This window comes from Neophocaena asiaeorientalis, unplaced genomic scaffold, assembly GCF_003031525.2.
Source record: "Neophocaena asiaeorientalis asiaeorientalis breed wild unplaced genomic scaffold, Neophocaena_asiaeorientalis_V1.1 scaffold67, whole genome shotgun sequence".
NCBI lineage: Eukaryota > Metazoa > Chordata > Mammalia > Artiodactyla > Phocoenidae > Neophocaena > Neophocaena asiaeorientalis.
This window is the reverse complement of record NW_020173731.1, coordinates 1382808-1405325: the sequence shown is the minus strand read 5'-3', so window position 1 is coordinate 1405325 and position 22518 is coordinate 1382808. Positions and strand designations below refer to the sequence as shown.

Genomic DNA, 22518 nt, shown 5'->3' with positions numbered 1-22518 from the left:
ACCCTTCAGTGGGAATGATTATTTAGAAGAAACATTGAAAGACAAAATGTCAGATGTTAATTCTGTCAATAAAATAGCGAAAAGTTTCACTAACAGAGGTAAAAATTGGCATGAAAAATTACCAAAATTACCAATGGAAAAAACCCAGTAAGAATGGTTTGGAGCAGGCTGAGAGCAATGTTTGACATACTCCCAAGGACAGTGGAGTCCACAGGTTTAGTAATTAAGTAGTGTTTGACCATATGGGGCAAAATGTTGAGAGTTGTTAATGAACCCATGAATGTTTCAAGTTCAAGGAGTAAAAGAAACTAGCACTGTCCACAGTTCTAGGAAGCTGATCACAGGGAGGAGATTCCATGTGCATCGTATTACACTTTAGGTACTTCAAGACAGCCAGACAGAAAAGTTCTGGGAACATCTGGGCCTAGAGACTAAAGGTTAAAGAGTAAGGATCCAGAGGGTTTGAAGGTCCAGCTGAGTGGAGATAATGTGAGAAGCTGAGTCCGCCTAAGAGTGACTAAGGAATCATGTCTAAGAAGGTAACGATGCAGGAACAGGGCTTGGAGAAGGGTAGAAAAAGATATGACAAAAACTGAAGTCAGAAGATATTTCTTTTAAATATCTAAAAAATGTTTAACAGAGCATATCTGGGAGAGAATAAGCAACGTGTGGAATGCTTAAGAAAAATTCAAGAACGTGAGGTTAGCATAGGTCTTCAAATTTAAACAGAATTTCCTTCTTCCCTCCCCTCTTGCCTCCCTCCTCCCTTTCTTCTTCGGTTTCTCATTTCTTCTAACAAACTGTGGGGCTAATTTGTGTTTGCTAATTCCCCTTGGTGCATAGCTCAGTGACATGCAAACTGTGGCTACTCGCAGAAAATTGAATTAAATGAATGACAGATGGAATTGTTTGCAACTTAACTGAAGACAAGGTCTCAATTCTTGAGTTGGAAATTACACTTCACTTTTGCAAACAAATTAAATTACAGACTTGAGTTTAGGTAAAGATACTGAAAGCACATATGTTAGAACAATGGAAACAAGTTAGTTTTGTCCTGGCTTACATTGTCTTTTCAGTGACTTACATATATACAAAATAATTGAACTGAGAGGTTCCATGGGGAGTGGGTAACAACAGTCAGGGCAGTGCTGGTTGCAGACAGAACAAGCAGTCGACACAGTAGCTGAGAGTTTCACTTTTAACCCACTGCTTTGGCATCCATCAGATAAAGCCATAGTCTGATAGTATTATATTATGGTGGCAATATGCATATTCTTTTTTTAAGAACCATATTCTGGATGCCACTGAATTTTGTTTCTATATAGCGTTAAATTTAGTAACACTTTCAGGGGTGATCAAAAAAGAGAAACTGCCAATACAAAACAATAAATTATCAGAATGTACACGTGTAAATACATCATTTGATAAAACTGGTAATAGTTTTAGGTGCCGGAGTAAATGTCTTGAAACTTGGGTCATCCCAGATTTGAGATCAGATGTAGTTCACTACACCCAAACTCTCACAGGTGCTGTATATATGCTTAGACTCTGGTCCGTTAAGTGAGCCCACAGAAAGGAAATGGAATATGGCTGACATTTACCTATACATGTGTCATGGCTCGCCTCAGAGCCTTCAGGGCAAGTTTTTCTAATAGTCCTTCTAGTCCTGGAGAGAGACGTTCTGCTGTTCCTATACTCTGAGTAGGAGCTGTAGAGATGTGAGTACTGTCTGTAATGCTGTTGAGGTTGATAGTTGTTTCTCATGGGGGAGAACCGTGCAAGGTTATAGCTATTGTACTGAGTGCCATAATTTGGCAGCCTCTCCAATCCAGCGCAAGATTTCCCGTCCCCTAATAAATGTTGTCCTGGTGGACAGATACACTTGAAGCTGCCGGGGGTGTTGGAGCACTGATATGCACAAGGCTTAGGCACTTGTTCACATTCATTAATGTCTGCTCGTGTGCCATGATACATAAAAAAGAGAAAAAAAAACATACACACATATACACACAGAAAACACAGGAATAAAGAATCAGTCTGTGAAACAAACTGAAGACATTATGTTACCCTCCAAAGTAGGGAATACAGTAATTTCTCAGCTGTTGTGAACTTTTGAAAAAGCTTTCATCATTCAGCTATGAATAAATAGAAAGATTCTATGACTGTCCCTGAAGATTGTTTTACATGTACAGTAGAATCATATAGGGTCATAATGGAAAATGTGGTCTTGAATCCAGAAAAACTAGAGTTCAAAGCTAACATATAGATCTTAATTTTGTTGGTGGAGTGAAGAATGCAGTCAGATCTCTAGTTCGCATTTAATTACAATATTGATCACTAGTGCTTCTAATCTTTCATATAATTACAAGTTTCAGATGCAAGAATGTACAATGTACACCTACAGTTTTATTTTCCTTTGTTTCTTTTGCATCAGTAATTATTAATGAATAATCATATCAAGCACATTTTCTTAAAAAAATTAAAAAGAAGGAAATGAAGATACAGAATCATTCTTCCTAAGATAAACTCAAAGTTCAAAAATTAAAGTTATTTTTCTTTCTATTCCTAGGTCAACACAGAGTATGTACTCCTAACTCTTCTTGTAAATTGAAAAAGTGAATAAAGACCAGAGATCAAAACCAAATTCCTTAATTCATTACCACAGTGGCATGAAAGAAAACAATATGAATAAGTAGAATAAAAGTAGTAAATTGTGCTTTAAAAATTATTTTAGTAGGCAAAAGTTAAAATTAACATTTTAAATCTCTTTAAGGCAATGGCCCTACCTTCTTCACTGATTTATCCCCCAGCCCAATTTCTGACATTCAGCTTCAAGTCAAACTAGTGAACAAATAAACACATTTCATTCTGCTAGGTCACTGTAATGACTGATCAAAATGTTAAATTATATACAAATTACAATATCTAAATAGAAGACTAGCATGATATATATTCCTGCTATTAAAAAGTATTTATTTTAAAACCATTCATAATATTGATACTACATTAAACATTTTCTATGTGCAAAGTACTATGCTAGGGACTACATAAAGATAGAACTAAGTCTTTATGGAAGAATTTGCTATAAAGAATTAAACAGACAACCAAGGCATCCAATTTTAAAACTATTGATATGATAGCATGCAAACCAAAAGCTAGTATTTAAAAGCTCACACAGTTTTTTTCCTGCATATAAATGTAAATATTCTGAGGTGAGATATAAGTTTAGAGGTCAGTTTCTTGATTGTAAATGTATTAATTAAAAAAAAAGCATATGGTTACCTTCTTATAGACATCTTCTACTATCGTTACCTGCCTTACTTTACATTCAACTATAACTAAGATGGAAACAAATAGGCAATTGGGAGAATTAAATGAGATTCTTAGCACAGGGAATGGCATATAGTATGCACTAAACATATGGTAGATAAAGTAATAATTATCAATTCACTTAAAATGTGTGTTCACATTTTAATCCTTCATAACTAAACCTTCATAGTACATACAGGTATACTTCATATTCAAATAAAATGTATCTATGCAAACATTTACATCACATGCATAGAGAGATAATCAATGAGCTAATCTTCATAATTAAGTTGTCCTGGTAATTATACCACAGCCTCACTTTGATATGTACAGTGCATAGTAAGCACTCCGTAAGTAGTTATTATTATCACTTGAAAGTCAGTGTAAATTGAGCTCAATATGAAGTCTCTTAAGAAGTAATTCAACTTATGTAATGGACTCCTTAAACCAACTTACAAATCTAATTGTAGCAAGAAAGTATTTGAGGATAGAGTGGTCCTAACCAAGCTGGTAAAATAGTTGCCCAGCCTTTATTACTCAATAAGAGTTCCTGTTAACTTACCCATACAGGGTCTTCCAATTCCTTGAGACCGGTAACCTCTTGGACATACACAACGATAGCTGCCTCTCGTATTCTCACATATTTGGTTATATCTGCACTGATGGGTCCCATCTCTACACTCATCAATATCTAGAGACATGGAGGGCAATAAAAAGCAATAACATTTCCTATTTCAAAACCTAAAGTCATTATATTTATTTATTTATTAACATCTTTATTGGAGTATAATTGCTTTACAATGTTGTTAGTTTCTGCTTTATAACAAAGTGAATCAGCTATATATATACATATATCCCCATATCCCCTCCCTCTTGCATCTCCCTCCCAACTCTCCCTATCCCACCCCTCCAGGTGGTCACAAAGCACTGAGCTGATCTCCCTGTGCTATGCGGCAAGTCATTATATTTAAAATGAACATTTTAATTGCTTAGGACGTTGCATTTCTCACCACGTGGTTGAGACCTGGAGTCAGAAGACCTGGGTTCAAGTCCCAGCTCTGCCACTTGTTAACGGGCCCCTTTTCCTCTTCTTGCGCCCTACTACGGGAAGAGTTTTCTTCTCAGCTTTCCCCCCTTCGCTATATCCCTCCTTTTTTGGCCATCCTATTTATACTAGTGACACTAGTGAGCTTGCTGATGTGGACTTCCAGCAACATTTCCACATTGCTACTTATCCACAGTCCCATATTTCTAGCTGCTGGCTGCTCATCTCCATCGTCATGTTTTACTAGTACTTCAAACGCAGCATGTCTCCAGTATCTTATCACTACTCCCTTATTTATAATAACAGTATTCTTTTATCCCCAGTCAACCTGGCTGCGAACCTCAGAGTTATCTTTAAACGTATTCTCTGTTTCCAAGATTGGGTAATTCTACTTTCTTCAAACAAACCCATATATCCCCACTTTCCATTTCCTCATTTAGCTATATTTTTGCTGTAGCTTCTTAAACATCTTCTGATACTTCAGCTTCTCTCATTTCTAATTAATCTTATACATAATTACAGGATCAATATTCTTAAAAATACTTAGTTACACATAACTGCATATGATGCTGTGAGTTGGCTACTATTCTTAGGAATTAAGAAAAATATTTACCTATATCCATATTGCTGAGGAGTCTTTGAAATCTGATAGTCCACACCCTCCCCATGTTTTTTTTAAGTATACTAAACTTCCATTTACCTCAACTATTATCAACAAGTGGTCAATACTCCCTCATTTACATCTGCACTCTCCCCTCACTCTTATATTATTTTGAAACAAATCCAAGACAGATTGTAACTTTATTAATAAATACTTCAGTAAGAAATTCTAAAAAGGTCCCATTTTTTAAAATGAGAAACTTACACTCAAATTTCTGTGTCATCTTAAGACTTGTTCAAGGTCAGATAGCTGTCAAGAAGGGAGGAAGAATTTTAACATGTTTTCTCTAAGTCCAGCTCTTTCCCCCTCATACAGGGCTATTTTTCTTTCCTTTTTCTACCACCTCCATCTATTAACATTCCATTCAAGACTATATTTAAATGTGATCACTTCTATGACACTGCTGATAGTCACTCCTATTAGATATGATCATTCTTTTGAGTACTCTGGTACAATTTTATTTGTACCTCTTTTATGATATTTCATCCCAACTTGCATAATAGTTTTTTTTTTTTTTCTTTTGGTGAGGGGAGTGGAGTTGCCCAATCTATCCCAGTTGATTGTTTAACTACATGAGAGCAGGAATGCTATAAGTTTCAGTTTTGTATATTGTGCAGCTCATAGTTCTGCTAACTATGGCAGACTGGTACAGAATAGGCACACAAAGAACAAATTTAGGGAGAAATATAATTTACTTTATTGCCTGGTTATTGATTTGACATTTAAAGAATATTTGGTTTTAAAATAATTATATTTTGAACTTTTTTTTAAAACATCTTTATTGGGGTATAATTGCTCTACAATGGTGTGTTAGTTTCTGCTTTATAACACAGTGAATCAGTTATACATATACATATGTTCCCATATCTCTACCCTCTTGCATCTCCCTCCCTCCCACCCTCCCTATCCCATCCCTCCAGGTGGTCACAAAGCACCTAGCTGATATCCCTGTGCTATGCGGCTGCTTCCCACTAGCTATCTACCTTACGTTTGGTAGTGTATATATGTCCATACCTCTCTCGCTTTATCACAGATCACCCTTCCCCCTCCCCATATCCTCAAGTCCGTTCTCCAGTAGGTCTGTGTCTTTATTCCTGTCTTACCCCTAGGCTCGTCATGACATTTTTTTCTTAAATTACATATATATGTGTTAGCATACGGTATTTGTCTTTCTCTTTCTGACTTACTTCACTCTGTATGACAGACTCTGGGTCTATCCACCTCATTACAAATGGCTTAATTTTGTTTCTTTTTATGGCTGAGTAATATTCCATTGTATATATGTGCCACCTCTTCTTTATCCATTCATCCGATGGGCACTTAGGTTGTTTCCATCTCCGGGCTATTTTAAGTAGAGCTGCAATGAACATTTTGGTACATGACTGTCTGCAGGTTCATAGGTCCCGTTGTTTTTGGTGTCTGTCCCCAGTGGCTAAGGTTGGTTCAGTGGGTTGTGTAGGCTTCTTGGTGGAGGGGACTAGTGTCTGTGTTCTGGTGGATGAGGCTGGATCTTGTCTTTCTGGTGGGCAGGTCCACCTGTGGTGGTGTGTTTTGGGCTGTCTGTGGACTTATTATGGTTTTAGGCAGCCTCTCTGCTAATGGGTGGGGTTGTGTTCCTGTTTTGCTAGTTGTTTGGCATAGGGTGTCCAGCACTGTAGCTTGCTGGTCATTGAGTGAAGCTGGGTGCTGGTGTTGAGATGGAGATCTCTGGGAGATTTTCAGCATTTGATATTATGTGGAGATGAGAGCTTTCTTGTGGACCAGTGTCCTGAAGTTGGCTCTCCCACCTCAGAAGCACAGCACTGACTCCTGGCTGCAGCACCAAGAGCCTTTCATCCACATGGCTCAGACTGGTATATAGTTCATTGAAGTTACAGCAACGCTGTGAGATGTTGGACCAGAAAGTCTCTGAGTGACTCAGTGAAGGTTTCCAACGCTTTCAGACACCGATGTCCCTGACCCGGGCTATCTTCAAAGAACCTATTGTTCCGGCTTTTGGAGGAGGTTGTGGGGAGGATGTGATCGCTGTTTTTTCTATTTTGAACTTTTAATAAATCTCTACAAACATAATTTTTTTCTTCATCCTTCCAACAAAATTCTTAATATATATTAGAAATTATATGACATAATATTAATGTATGTGGATATGAAACTATATAAACCAATTGTGTAACTGATGGGAGTTAAAATGGGCTAAGTCTCCCTGGTGAGCTTTCATTTCCTGGTATAGCCATGACCCTGGGACCCCAGAGCTCAACAATACTAGAAGTTGGGAGTAAAAAGCCTTTAGAAAAAGATATTTCCTTGTTAGATTGTATTTATTCTAATCACTTGTTTTAAGAATGAATGCCTTATTTGGCTTGTTGATGGTAAATGAATCACAGTAGCTGAGACAGCCAGACACTCACCAATGCAGGTTCCGTTTTCTGCCTTGGTCATTCCGTTTGGGCAAAGATCAATGCATTTATAGCCACCGCGGGTGTTCTTGCAGTGCTGATCTGGTCTGCATACATTCTGTCTACACTCATTTACATCTTGATGAGAGAACAAAGGTAATGCAGATTGAGAAAGTGATTTCTTCCGACTTTGCATAAAAATTATACCTTCAGATTTTAAGGATATCATAAACTAATATAGATGATTATATAATCATGGTGAAAGGTTAAAGTGTTTAAATCAAGTTATGTAACGCACTTTATTTTAAAATGTTACGATAAAAAAATATTACTTCACATAGCTGGTAGCCATACCAACCACTTCCTCCTCCTAGAAAAAGAAAAATTATATATTTATACATTATATATAAGTATATATATATAAATTATGATTTTGTGAAAAAATTGGTAACAAAATAGGGGAAATGTTTAAAAAAATGGTTATGTAATTAGAAAATGAAATCTGTAATGTATAGCATTTGCTTCCACTTTGTTTTTGCATGGATCACATACATGATGCATGGTATTACAATCTAGCCCAGGACACGGCACATGGATTAGATAAGGCACCATTAAGAAGTTACAAAGGGAGAGTGGAACCAAGATGGTGGAGTAGAAGGACGTGCTCTCACTGCCTCTTGTGAGAACACCAGAATCACAACTTGTTGCTGGATAATCATTGACAGAAAAACACTGGAACTCACCAAAAAAGATACCCCACATCCAAAGACAAAGGAGAAGCCACAATGAGACATTAGACGGTAGGAGGGGCACAATCACAGTAAAATCAAATCCCATAACTGCTGGTTGGGTAAGTCACACACTGGAGAACACTTATACCACAGAAGTCCACCCACTGGAGTTAAGGTTCTGAGCCCCATGTCAGACTTCCCAACTTGGGGGTCCGGCTACGGGAGGAGGAATTCCTAGAGAATCAGACTTTGAAGGCTACTGGGATTTGATTGCAGGACTTTGACAGAACTGGGGGAAACAGAGACTCCACTCTTGGAGGACACACACAACGTAGTGTGTGCATCGGGACCCAGGGGAAGGAGCAGTGACCACAGGGGAGAATGAATCAGACCTACCTGCTAGTGTTGGGAGGTATCCTGCAGAGGCGGGGGGTGGCTGTGGCTCACCGTGGGGACAGGACCCTGGCAGCAGAAGTTCTGGGAAGTATTCCTTGGCGTGAGCCCTCCCAGAGGCTGCCATTAGCCCCACCAAAGAGCCCAGGTAGGCTCCAGTGTTGGGTTGCCTCAGGCCAAACAACCAACAGGGAGGAACTCAGCCCCACCCATCAGCAGTCAAGTGGATTGAAGTTTCACTGAGCTCTGCCCACCAGAGCAACAGTCAGCTCTACCCACCATCAGTCCCTCCCATCAGGAAACTTGCATAAGCCTCTTAGTAGCCTCATCCACCAGAGGACAGACAGCAGAAGCAAGAAGAACTACAATCCTGCACCCTGTGGAACAAAAACCACATTCACAGAAAGACAGACAAGATGAAAAGGCAGAGGGTTATGTACCAGATGAAGGAACAAGATAAAACCCCAGAAAAACAACTATATGAAGTGCAGATAGGCAACCATCCAGAAAAAGAATGCAGAATAATGATAGTGAAGATGATCCAGGACCTCAGAAAAAGAATGGAGGCAAAGATTGAGAAGATGCAAGAAATGTTTAACAAAGATCTAGAAGAATTAAAAAACAAACAAACACAGATGAACAATACAATAACTGAAATGAAAGCTATACTAGAAGGAATCAATAGCAGAATAACTGAGGCAGAAGAACGGATAAGTGACCTGGAAAACAGAATGGTGGAATTCACTGCTGCAGAACACAATAAAGAAAAAAGAATGAAAAGAAATCAAGACAGCCTAAGAGACCTCTGGAACAACGTTAAACGCAACAATCTTTGCATTATAGGGGTCCCAGAAGGAGAAGAGAGAGAGAAAGGACCTGAGAAAATATTTGAAGAGATTATAGTCAAAAACTTCCCTAACATGGGAAAGGAAATAGCCACCCAAGTCCAGGAAGCACAGAGAGTCCCATACAGGATAAATGCAAGGAGAAACTCTCCGAGACATATAATAATCAAATTGGCAAAAATTAAAGACAAAGAAAAATTATTGAAAGCAGCAAGGGAAAAATGACAAATAACATACAAGGGAACTCCCATAAGGTTAACAGCTGATTTCTCAGCAGAAACTCTACAAGCCAGAAGGGAGTGGCATGATATACTTAAAGTGATGAAAGGGAAGAACCTGCAACCAAGATTACTCTACCTGGCAAGGATCTCATTCATATTTGATGGTGAAATCAAAAGCTTTACAGACAAACAAAAGCTAAATTATTCAGCACCACCAAACCAGCTCTACAACAAATGCTAAAGGAACTTCTCTCAGTAGGAAACACAAGAGAAGAAAAAGACCTACAAAAACAAACCCAAAACAATTCAGAAAAGGGTCATAGGAACATACATATTGATAATTAAGTTCAACGTGAATGGATTAAATGCTCCAACCAAAAGACACAGGCTTCCTGAATGGATACAAAAACAAGACGCTTGTATATGCTGTCTACAAAAGACCCACTTCAGACCTAGGGACACATTCAGACTGAAAGTGAGGGGATGGAAAAAGATACCCCATGCAAATGGAAATCAAAAGAAAGCTGGAGTAGCAATACTCATATCAGACAAAGTAGACTTTAAAATAAAGAATGTTACAAGAGACAAGGAAGGACACTACATAATGATCAAGGGATGAATCCAAGAAGAAGATATAACAATTATATATGCACCCAATATAGGAGCACTTCAATAAATAACGCAACTGCTATCAGCTATAAAAGAGGAAATTGACAGTAACAAAGTAATAGTGGGGGACTTTAACACCTCACACCAATGGACAGATCATTAAAATGAAAATAAATAAGGAAACAGAAGCTTTAAATGACACAATAGACCAGATAGATTTAATTGATATTTATAGGACATTCCATCCAAAACAGCAGATTTACACTTTCTTCTAAAGTGCACATGGGACATTCTCCAGGATAGATCACATCTTGGTTGACAAATCAAGCTTCAGTAAACTTAAGAAAATTGAAATCATATCAAACATCTTTTCTGACCACAACGCTATGAGATTAGAAATCAATTACAGGCAAAAAAAACATAGAAAACACAAACAAATGGACGCTAAACAATATGTTACTAAATAACCAAGAGATAACTGAAGAAATCAAAGAGGAAATCAAAAAATACCTAGAGACAAATGACAATGAAAACACGATGATCCAAAACCAATGGGATGCAGCAAAAGCAGTTCTAAGAGGGAAGTGTATAGCTATACAATCCTACCTTAAGAAACAAGAAAAATCTCGAATAAACTATCTAAACTTACACCTAAAGGAACTAGAGAAAGAGGAACAAACAAAACCTAAAGTTAGAAGAAGGAAAGAAATCATATCAGAGCAGAAATAAATGAAATAGAAACAAAGAAAACAATAGCAAAGATCAATAAAACTAAAAGCTGGTTCTTTGAGAAGATAAAGAAAACTGATAAACCATTAGCCAGACTCATCAAGACAAAGAGGGAGAGGACTCAAATCAATAAAATTAGAAATGAAAAAGAAGAAGTTAGAACAGACACTGCAGAAATACAAAGAATCCTAAGGGACTACTACAAGCAACTCTATGCCAATAAAATGGACAATCTGGAAGAAATGGACAAATTCTTAGAAAGGTATAACCTTCCGAGACTGAACCAGGAAGAAACAGAAAATATGAACAGACCAATCACAAGTAATGAAATTGAAACTGTGTTTAAAAATCTTCCAATAAACAAAAGTCCAGGATCAGATGGCGTCACAGGTCAATTCTATGAAACATTTAGAGAACAGCTAACACCCATCCTTCTCAAACTCTTCCAAAAATTGTGGAGGAAGGAAGACTCCCAAACTCATTCTACGAGGCCACCATCACCCTGATACCAAAACCAGACAAAGATACTACAAAAAAAAAAAGTTACAGACCAATATCACTGATGAATATAGATGCAAAAATCCTCAGCAGAATACTAGCAAACAGAATGCAACAACACATTAAAAGGATCATACACCATGATCAAGTGGGATTTATCCCAGGGATGCTAGGATTCTTCAATATACGCAAATCAATCAATGTGATACACCATATTAACAAACTGAAGAATAAAAACCATATGATCATCTCAATAGATGCAGAAAAAGCTTTTGACAAAATTCAACACCCATTTATGATAAAAACTCTCCAGAGAGTGGGCATAGAGGGAACCTACCTCAACATAATAAAGGTCATATACGACAAACCCACAGCAAACATCATTCTGAATGGTGAAAAAGTTAAAGCATTTCCTCTGAGATCAGGAACAAGGCAAGGATGTCCACTCTCACCACTATTATTCAACATAGTTTTGGAAGTCCTAGCCATGGCAATCAGAGAAGAAAAAGAAATAAAGGGAATACAAATTGAAAAAGAAGAAGTAAAACTGTCACAGTCTGCAGATGACATGATACTATACATAGAGAATCCTAAAGATGCCACCAGAAAACTACTAGAGCTAATCAATGAATCTGTTAAAGTTACAGGATACAAAATTAATACACAGAAAATCTCTTGCATTCCTATATACTAATGATGAAAAATCTGAAAGAGAAATTAAGGAAACACTCCCATTTACCACTGCAACCAAAAGAATAAAATACCTAGGAATAAACCTACCTACCTAGGGAGACAAAGACCTGTATGCAGAAAAGTATAAGACACTCATGAAAGAAATTAAAGACAATACCAACAGATGGAGAGATATACCATGTTCTTGGATTGGAAGAATCAACATTGTGAAAATGACTGTACTACCCCAAACAATCTAGAGATTCAGTGCAATCCCTATCAAATTACCAATGGCATTTTTTACATAACTAGAACAAAAACTCTTAAAATTTGTATGGAGACACAAAGGACTCTGAATAGCCAAAGCAGTCTTGAGGGAAAAAAATGGAGCTTGAGGAATCAGACTCCATGACTTCAGACTGTAGTATAAAGCTACAGTAATCAAGACAATTTGGTACTGGCACAAAACCAGAAACATAGATCAATGACACAAGATAGAAAGCCCAGAGATAAACCCCCACACCTATGGTCAACTAATCTATGACAAAGGATGCAAGGATATACAATGGAGAAAAGACAGTGTCTTCAATAAGTGGTGCTGGGAAAACTGGATAGCTACATGTAAAAGAATGAAATTAGAACACTCCCTAACACCATACACAAAAATAAACTCAAAATGGATTCGAAACCTAAATGTAAGACTGGACACTATCAAAGTCTTAGAGGAAAACATAGGAAGAACACTCTTTGACATAAATCACAGCAAGATCTTTTTTGATCCACCTCCTAGAGTAATGGAAATAAAAACAAAAATAAACAAATGGGACCTAATGAAACTTCAAAGCTTTTGCACAGCAAAGGAAACCATAAATAAGATGAAAAGAGAACCTTCAGAATGGGAGAAAATATTTGCAAACGAATCAATGGACAAAGGATTAATCTCCAAAATATATAAAGAGCTCGTGCAGCTCAATATTAAAAAAAGAAACAACCCAATCCAAAAATGGGCAGAAGACCTAAATAGACATTTCTTCAAAGAAGACATACAGATGGCCAAGAAGCACATGAAAAGCTGCTCAACATCACTAATTATTAAAGAAATGCAAATCAAAACTACAATGAGAGATCACCTCCCACCTGTTAGAATAGACATCATCCGAATATCTACAAACAGCAAATACTGGAGAGGGTGTGGAGAAAAGGGAACTGTCTTGCACTGTTGGTGGGAATGTAAATTGATATAGCCACTATGGAGGACAGTATGGAGGTTCCTTAAAAAAGTAAAAATAGAATTACCATATGATCCAGCAATCCCACTACTGGGCATATACCCAGAGAAACCATAATTCAAAAAGACACATGCAGCCCAATGTTCACTGCAGCACTATTTACAATAGCCCGTTCATGGAAGCAACCTAAATGCCCATCGACAGTTGAATGGATAAAGAAGATGTGGTACATATATACAGTGGAATATTAGTCAGCCATAAAAAGGAACGAAACAGTCATTTGTTGAGACGTGGATGGATCTAGAGACTGTCATACAGAGTGAAGTCAGAAAGAGAAAAAAAATCATGTATTAACGTATATATGTGGAACCTAGAAAAATGGTACAGATGAACCGGTTTGCAGGGCAGAAATAGAGACACAGATGTAGAGAACAAATGTATGGACACCAAGGGGGAAAAGCGGTGGGGGGGTGGGGATGGTGGTTTGCTGAATTGGGTGATTGGGATTGACATGTATACACTGATGTGTATAAAACTGATGACTAATAAGAACCTGATGTATAAAAAAATAAATAAAATTAAATAAAAAAAAAAAAGAAGTTACAAAGATGTTACTGCTTTGAATTCATAGCCCTCTTCTTACCCACACATTTTCTGCCTTTGAGTTGATACCCAGGTTCACATCCACAGTGAAAACTTCCTATGGCATTGAAACAGTGGTGGTGACAGGGGCTGGATTCTTGACATTCATTAATATCTGTTAAAGAAAACAAAACTTGCTTTACATGCTGTTAGAAAACTTGGCTTAATTTATCCCAAATGTTAAATATTTTAGTGATCATGATGTTTAAGATCTTCCCTAAAAAGAATCCAATTGAAGTGCTCTCAAAGGATCTGCTAGATAATTGATAGAATTAACTGCTGGAGAGGGTTATTCTCTTCAACACTACTCCAAGGTAGAAGTTTGCTAGTGATTCAGAACTATGTTGATGCAAAACTTCTCTATTTTAACTATTTTATTTACCATATGGCTCCCATTCCAGTTTTAGGAACTTTTAGCCCTGGAATGTTGCAGACAGACTGGAGTACTGAAGGTAGAAAAAAAAAAAACAATAAAGTTAAGTCTTCTGCAACAACTTTTGCAATTTGACCCTTCTTCCCAATTTTTGCTGCTATTAGTCTGATGCAGGTGTTTATTACCTTGCACTCAAATGACTGCAGCAACTTTAGCTTTTCTCCTCATTTGTAGTCACTGCCAAATTAATCTTCCTGAACACCATCTGGGTCATAGTGCAATGGAAAAAAAACCCTGCAGGCATGAATTTACCAAACTTGTGTGCACCTGCCTGTATTTTGTAACTTCTCCCCTTTCCTTCCTTTCATTCCAGAAAAAGGGAGACCACTCCTTCCATTTAAGAAGAGTTCCTCTATTTCAGTTTTTGATCTCTGCAGCCCATCTCCTCCTTCCTCATCATGATGACTGTGGTCCACTGATCATGCCCTCCTCTTCTGTATTTTTAATGCCCTTCTCCTTACTGTCATCTTTCGCACAACCCTGTAGACATAATCAAATCTTTCCTATCCCAACAAAATTCCTCCCTCAGGTCTCTACTCACCTCAAGCTCCTGCCACTTTTCTATTGTTCTATTACAAACCCTCAAAAGAACAATCTCACCATATTTTAGGCTCTCCATGTTCTAATCTTACATTCCCAAGTTCGAGATTTCCAATGTCTTATTTTGTTCTTGTTTTCTATTTCAGATTTTCTAATTTAATCTTTCAAAACCTGTACATGTCACATAAATGCACAAATGTGATAACATGTTTTTAAGTTTAATTTTTATTTTATATTGGGCTACAGTTGACTTACAATGTTGTGTTAGTTTCAGTTGTACAGCCAAGTGGTTCAGTTGCACATATACATATATCCATTCTTTTTCAGATTCTTTTCCCATATAGGTTATTACAGATTATTGAGTAGAGTTCCGTGTGCTATACAGTAGGTCTTTTTCAATTACCTATTTTATATATATTAGTGTGTATATGTTAATCCCAAACTCCTAATATATCCCTCCCCCCACCACCTCTCCCCTTTGGTAACCATAAGTTTGTTTTCAAAGTCTGTGAGTCTGTTTGTTCTGCAAATAAGTTCATTTGTATCATCTTTTTAGATTCCACGTATAAGTGATACCATATACTATTTATCTTTCTCTTTCTGACTTACTTCACTTAGTATGATAATCTCTAGGTCCATCCATGTTGCTGCAAATGGCATTATTGCATTCTTTTTTATGGCTGAGTAATATTCCATTGTATATACGTGCCACATCTTCTTTACCCATTCCTCTGTCAATGGACATTTAGCCATTCCATATCTTGGCTATTGTAAATAGTGCTGCAATGAACATTGGGGTACATGCATCTTTTCGAAGTATGGTTTTCTCTGGATATATGTATGGTTTCTCCATACAGTTTTCCATAGTGGTTGTACCAGTTTACATTCCTACCAACAGTGTAGGAGGGTTCCCTTTTCTCCACATCCTCTCTAGCAATTATTATTTGTAGACTTTTTAATGATGGCCATTCTGACTGGTGTGAGGTGATACCTCATTGGAGTTTTGGTTTGCATTACTCTAATAATTAGTGATATTTAGCATCTTTTCATGTGCTTTTTGGCCATCTTTATGTCTTCATTAGAGAAATGTATATTTAGATCTTCTGCCCATTTTTTGATTAGGTTGTTAGTTTTTTCATATTGAGCTGCATGAGCTGTTTGTATATTTTGAGGTTTATCCTTTGTTGGTCACTTTGTTTGTAAATATTTTCTCCCATTCTGTGGGTTGTGTTTTCATTTTGTTTATGATTTCCTTTGCTGTGCAAAACTTTTAAGTTTAATTAGTTCCTATTTGTTTATTTTTGCTTTTATTTTCATTACTCTAGGAGGTGGATCCAAAAAGATGTTGCTGCAATCTATGTCAAAGAGTGTTCTTCCTATGTTTTCCTCTTAAGAGTTTTATAGTATCTAGTCCTACATTTAGGTCTTGAATTCATTTTGAGTTCATTTTTGTGTATGGTGTTAGAGAATGTTTTAATTTCATTCTTTTACATGTAGCTGTCCAGTTTTCCCAGCTCCACTTATTGAAGAGACTGTCTTTTTTCCATTGCATAGTCTTGCCTCCTTTGTCATAGATTAATTGACCATAGGTTGTGTGGGTTTATTTCTGGGCTTTCTATCCTGTTCCACTGACCCATATTTCTGTTTTTGTGCCAGTACTATACTGTTTTGATTACGGTAGCTTTGTAGTATAGTTTGAAGTTAGGGAGCCTGATTCCTCCAGCTCTGTTTTTCTTTCTCAGGATTGCTTTGGCCATTCAGGGACTTTTGTGTTTCCATACAAATTAAAAATTTTTTTTGCTCTACTTCTGGGAAAAATGCCATTGGTAATTTGATAGGGATTGCACTGAGTCTGTAGATAGCTCTGAGTAGTATAGTCATTTTGACAGTATTGATTCTTCCAATCCAAGACCACAGTATATCTTTCCATCTGTTTGTGCCATCTTCAATTTCTTTTATCAGCATTTTAGTTTTCAGAGTACAGGTCTTTTGCCTCCTTCGGTATGCTTATTCATAGGTATTTAATTCTTTTTGATGCGATGGTAAATGAGACTGTTTCCTTAATTTCTCTTTCTGATCTTTCATTGTTAGTGTATAGAAATGCAACAGATTTCTGTGTATTAATTTTGTATCCTGCAACTTTACCAAATTCATTGAGCTCTAGTAGTTTTCTGGTAGCAAAATCTTTAGGATTTTCTATGTATAGTATCACTTTACCTGCAAACAGTAACAGTTTTACTTTTTGGATTTTTTTACTCTTTGGATTTCCAATTTGGATTCCTTTTACTTCTTTTTATTCTCTGATTGCCATGGCTAGGACTTCTAAAAGTATATTAGATAAAAGTGGTGAGAGTGGACATCCTTGTCTTGTTCCTGACCTTAGAGGAATGCTTTCAGTTTCACCACTGAGTACAATGTTAGCTGTGGGTTTGTCATATATGGCCTTTCTATGTTGAGGTAGGTTCTCTCTATGCCCCCTTTCTGGATGGAGCATTTTTATCATAAAGGGGTGTTGAATTTTGTCAAAAGTTTTTCTGCATCTATGGAGATAATCATATGGCTTTTATTCTTCAATTTGTTACTGTGGTGTATCATACTGATTGATTTGTGCATACTGAAAAATCCTTGTATCCCTAGGATAAATCCCAATTGATCATGGTGTATGATCCTTTTAATGTATTGTTGAATTCAGTCTGCTAGTGTTTTGTTGAGGATTTTTGCGTCTATGTACATCAGTGATATTGGCCTGTAATTTTTTTTTTGTAGTATCTTTATCTGGTTTTGGTATCAGGGTGATGCTGGACTTGTAGAATGAGTTTGGGAGTGTTCCTTTTTCTGCAATTTTTGAAACAGTTTCCAAAGGATATGTGTTAACTCTTCTCTAAACGTTTGGTAGAATTTGCTTCTGAAGCCATCTGGTTCTGGACTTCTGTTTGTTGGAAGTTTTTAAATCACAGTTTCAACTTCAGTACTTGTGATTGGTCTGTTCATATTTCCTATTCCTTCCTGATTCAGTCTTGGGAGATGGTACCTTCCTACAAATTCGTCTGTTTCTTCTAGGTTGTCCATTTTATTGGCATCTAGTTGCTTGTAGTAGTCTCAGGATCCTTTGTATTTCTGTGGTGCCCATTGTAACTTCTCTGTTTTCATTTCTAATTTTATTGATTTGGGCCCTTTCCCTTTTTTTTTCTTGATGAGTCTGTCTAAAGTTTTATCAATTTTGTTCATCTTTTCAAAGAACCAGCTTTTAGTTTCTTTGATCTTTTCTATTGTTTTCTTCATCTCTATTTCATGTATTTCTGCTCTGATCTTTACGATTTCTTTTACTAACTTTGGCTTTTGTTTGTTCTTTTTCTAGGTGCTTTAGGTGTAAGGTTAGGTTGTTGTTTTTGAGATTTTTGTCTCTTGAGGTAACATTGTATTGCTATAAACTTCCCTCGTAAACTGCTTTTGCTGCATCCCAAAGTTGCTGGATTGTTTTGTTTCTGTTTTCATTTGTCTTTAGGTATTTTTTGATTTCCTCTTTGATTTCTTCAGTGATCCATTGGTTGTTTAGTAACATATTATCTAGCCTCCAGGTGTTTCTGTTTTTTGCAGTTTTTTTTCTTGTAGTTGATGTCTAATCTCATAGCATTGTGGTTGTTAAAGATGCTTAATTTCAGTTTTCTTAAATTTACTGAGGTTTGCTTTCTGGCACAGCATGTGATCTATTGTGGAGTATGTTCCGTGTGAACTTGAAAAGAATGTGTATTCTGCTGCTTTTGGATGGAGTGCTTAAATATTAAGTCCATCTTGTCTAATGTGTCATTTAAGGGCTGTGTTTCCTTATTGATTTTCTATCTGAGTGATCTGTCCGTTGAGGCAAGGGGGGTGTTAGAGTCCCCCACTACTATTGTGCTACTGTCGATTTCTCCTTTTATGGCTGTTAGCATCTGTCTTACATATTGAGGTGCTCCTATGTTGGGTGCATATATATTTACAATTGTTATATCTTCTTCTTGTATTGATCCCTTCATCATTATGTAGTGTCCTTCTTTGTCTCATATAACAGTCTTTATTTTAAAATCTATTTTGTCTGATATGAGTTTTGCTGCTCTAGTTTTCTTTTGATTTCTTTTTGCCTGGAATATCTTTTTCCAACGTCTCACTTTCAGTCTGTACATGTCCCTTAGTCTGAAGTGGGTTTCTTGTAGACAGCATATGTACGGGTCTTGCTTTTGTATCCATTAAGCCAATCTATGTGTTTTGGTTGGAGCATTTAATACATTTACATTTAAGGTAATTATCAATATTAATGTTCTTATTGCCATTTTGTTAATTGTTTTGGATTTGTTTTTGTACGTCATTTTCCTTCATTTCTCTTTTCTTCTCTTCTGTTGTGATTTGATGACTATCTTAGAGTTGTGTTTGGATGCTTTTTCCTTTTTGTATGTGTATCTATTGTAGATTTTTGGTTTGTGGTTACCATGAGGTTTTTTTTTTTTTTTTGTGGTTATATATATATATATATATATATATAAGATTATTTTAACTTGCTGGTCTCAGAATTTCAAATGCATTTCTAATGTACTGCATTTGTACTCTCCTCACGATTGCTGGTTTTGATGTCATATTTGTGTATAGATGATTTGCTACCTTTACAGAATGTTTGCCTTTACTGGTGAGCTTTCCCATTCATAATTCTTTTGTTTCTAGTTGTGGCCTTTTCTTTTCTGCCTAAAGAAGTTCCTTTAGCATTTGTTGTAAAGCTGGTTTGGTGGTGCTAAATTCTCTTAACTTTTGCTTGTCTGTAAAGCTTCTGATTTCTGCATTGAATCTGAACAAGAGCCTTGCTGGGTAAAGTATTCTTGACTGTAGGTTTTTCCCTTTCATCACTTTAAATATATTGTGCCACTCCCTTCTGGCTTGCAGAGTTTCTGCTAAAACATCAGCTGATAATTGTATGGGTGATTCCCTTGTATGTTATTTGTTGCTTTTAATATTTTCTCTTTGTGTTTAATTTTTGTCAAGTTGATTAATATGTGTCTTGGTGTGTTCCTCCTTGGGTTTATCTTGTATGGGACTCTGTGCTTCCTGGACTTGAGTGAGTGTTTCCTTTCCCATGTTAGTGAAGTGAAGTTAGTGTTAGTGAAGTTTCTGGCTATTATTTCTTCAAATATTTTCCCAGGCCCTTTCTCTCTCTTCTCCTTCTGGGACCCCTTTAATGCAAATGTTGGTGTGTTTAGTGTTGTCCCAGAGGTCTCTTAAACTGTCCTCATTTCTTTTCATTCTTTTTTCTTTATTCTGTTCTGCAGCAGTGATTTCCACTCATCTCTCTTCCAGCTCACTTAATCGTTCTTCTGCCTCATTTATCCTGTTATTGATTCCTTCCAGTGTATTTTTCATTTCAGTTATTGTATTGTTCAACTCTGTTTGTTCTTTAAATCTTCTACCTCTTTGCTAAACATTTCTTGTATCTCAGTCTGTGCCTCCATTGTTTTTCTCAGATCTTGGATAATCTTTACTCTCATTACTCTGAAGTCTTTTCAGGCAGATTGCCTATCTCCACTTCACTTAGCTGTTCTTCTGGGGTTTTATCTTGCTCCTTTGTCTGGAATATATTTCTTTTCCACCTCATTTTGTCTAACTTTCTGGTCTCCTTTTCTCAGGCTTCAGTACCGTAGTTGTTCTTGTTTCTGGTGTCTGCTCCTTGGTGGGTGAGGTTGGTCCAGAGGCTTGTGAAGGCTTCCTAATGTGAAGGACTGGTGCTTGCCCACTGGTGGTGGAGCTGGGTCTTGTCCCTCTGGGCAGGGCCATGTCAAGGGGTGTGTTTAAAGGTGGCTGTGGATTCAGGATGACTTTAGGCAGCCTGTCTGCTGATGGGTGGGGCTGTGTTCCTGTCTTGCTGGTTATTGGGCTTGAGGTGTCCCAGCACTGGAGCCTACAGGCTGTTAGGTGGGGCCAATTCTTGCTGCCAAGTCCTCTTGGAGAACTCACATTGATGAATATTCCCTGGGGTCTTTGCCTCCAGTGTCCTTGCCCCCACAGTGAGCTACAGGTGACCGCCACCTACCTGGGAGATCCTCCAAGACCTGTAGGTAGGTCTGGCTCAGGGTCCTATGTAGTCACTGCTTTGCCCTGGGTCCCAGTGCATGTGAAGCCTTATGTGCATCCTTCAAGAGTGGGATCTCTGTTTTCCTCAGTCCTGTGGAGCTCCTGCACTCAAGCCCCAAAGCCAAATGTTCTGGGGGCTACTCCTCCCAATGCCAGACCCCCAGGCTGGGAAGCCTGATGGGGAGCTCAGAACTATCACTCCTGTGGGAGAACCTCTGTGATATAATTATTTTCCAGTTTATGAGTCACCCACTCAGTGGTATGGGGTTTGATTATATCATGGAAGCACCCCTTCTATCATCCTGTTGGGGCTTCTTCTTTGTCTTTGGATGTAGAATATCTTTTTTGGTAGGTTCTTTTGGTAGGTCATTTTTGTCGATGTTTCTTCAGCAGTTAGTCATGATTTTGGTGTTTTCATGAGAGGAGGTGAGCTCAAGTCCTTCCACTCTGCCATCTTGTCTCCTCCCTGATCTGTGATCATATACTTTTAAAAGATTTTCTTAGTGCAGTTTTTTCTTCTTCTTTCACTTGGCTTCCCTTGTCCTCCCCTTGTCCACCAAAGCCAACTTACATTAACAATCTAATAAAAATAATAACATATCTCTTTTATGTAAACCTATATCTCCTCCTAAATATATAAGTCCATTTCCTTTTTCTTTGGTTATTGTTTGTTTTCCAGTCACATAATCTTTTCTACACAAGTTGCATACACTCTTTCATATCTTTGTGTTCTCACTCAACAACGCCTGATGGAAATTCTAAGCCAAACGGTTGTTGGCTATTTGTCTAAGCCAAATAGTTGAGCTTCATTCCATTCTTTTTAATGGCAGCATAGTGGTTCATGGTATAGATGTACCATAATTCATTCATTCTTTCTACTATTAAGAATTTCATTTTGTATCCAGTGTTTCTTCCTCTGGAAAATCCTGATAGCAGCTTTATTCATAATTGCTAAAATTTGTAAGTGCCAAGATGTCCTTCAGTAGAATGGATATATAAACTGTGGTACATTCATACATACAATGGATTATTTTTCAGCACTAAAAAGAAATAATCTATCAAGCCATGAAAAGACATAGAAGAATCTTAAATGTATATTACTAAGTGAAAGACGCCAATCTGAAAAGGCTACATACTGCATCATTCCAACTACATGACATTCTGGAAAAGGTAAAGCTAGAGAGACAATAAAAAGATGACGGGCTTCCCTGGTGGCGCAGTTGTTAAGAATCCACCTGCCAGTGCAGGGGACACGGGTATGAGCCCTGGTCCGGGAAGATCCCACATGCTGTGAAGCAACTAAGCCCATGTGCCACAACTACTGAGCCTGCACGCTACAACTACTGAAGCCTGCGTGCCTGGAGCCCAAGCTCTGAAACAAACAGAAGCCCCTACACTGCAACAAAGAGTAGCCTCCATTTGCTGCAACTAGAGAAAGCCCGGCACAGCCAAAAAATAAATTTATATATATA

General features: G+C 37.4%; 1 protein-coding gene across 1 annotated transcript in view; it reads right to left on the bottom strand.

The window, feature by feature from the left end:
* The window catches only part of HMCN1 (hemicentin 1), a 503492-nt gene that overhangs the window by 14549 nt on the left and 466425 nt on the right, over window positions 1-22518 (bottom strand). The window contains exons 101-104 of the mRNA XM_024751100.1: window positions 13982-14095; window positions 7424-7549; window positions 3872-4000; window positions 1602-1952 (exon numbers count right to left, since the gene is read on the bottom strand). Coding sequence (XP_024606868.1) covers window positions 1602-1952; window positions 3872-4000; window positions 7424-7549; window positions 13982-14095 — 720 coding nt within the window. The remainder of the gene's footprint in view (window positions 1-1601; window positions 1953-3871; window positions 4001-7423; window positions 7550-13981; window positions 14096-22518) is intronic.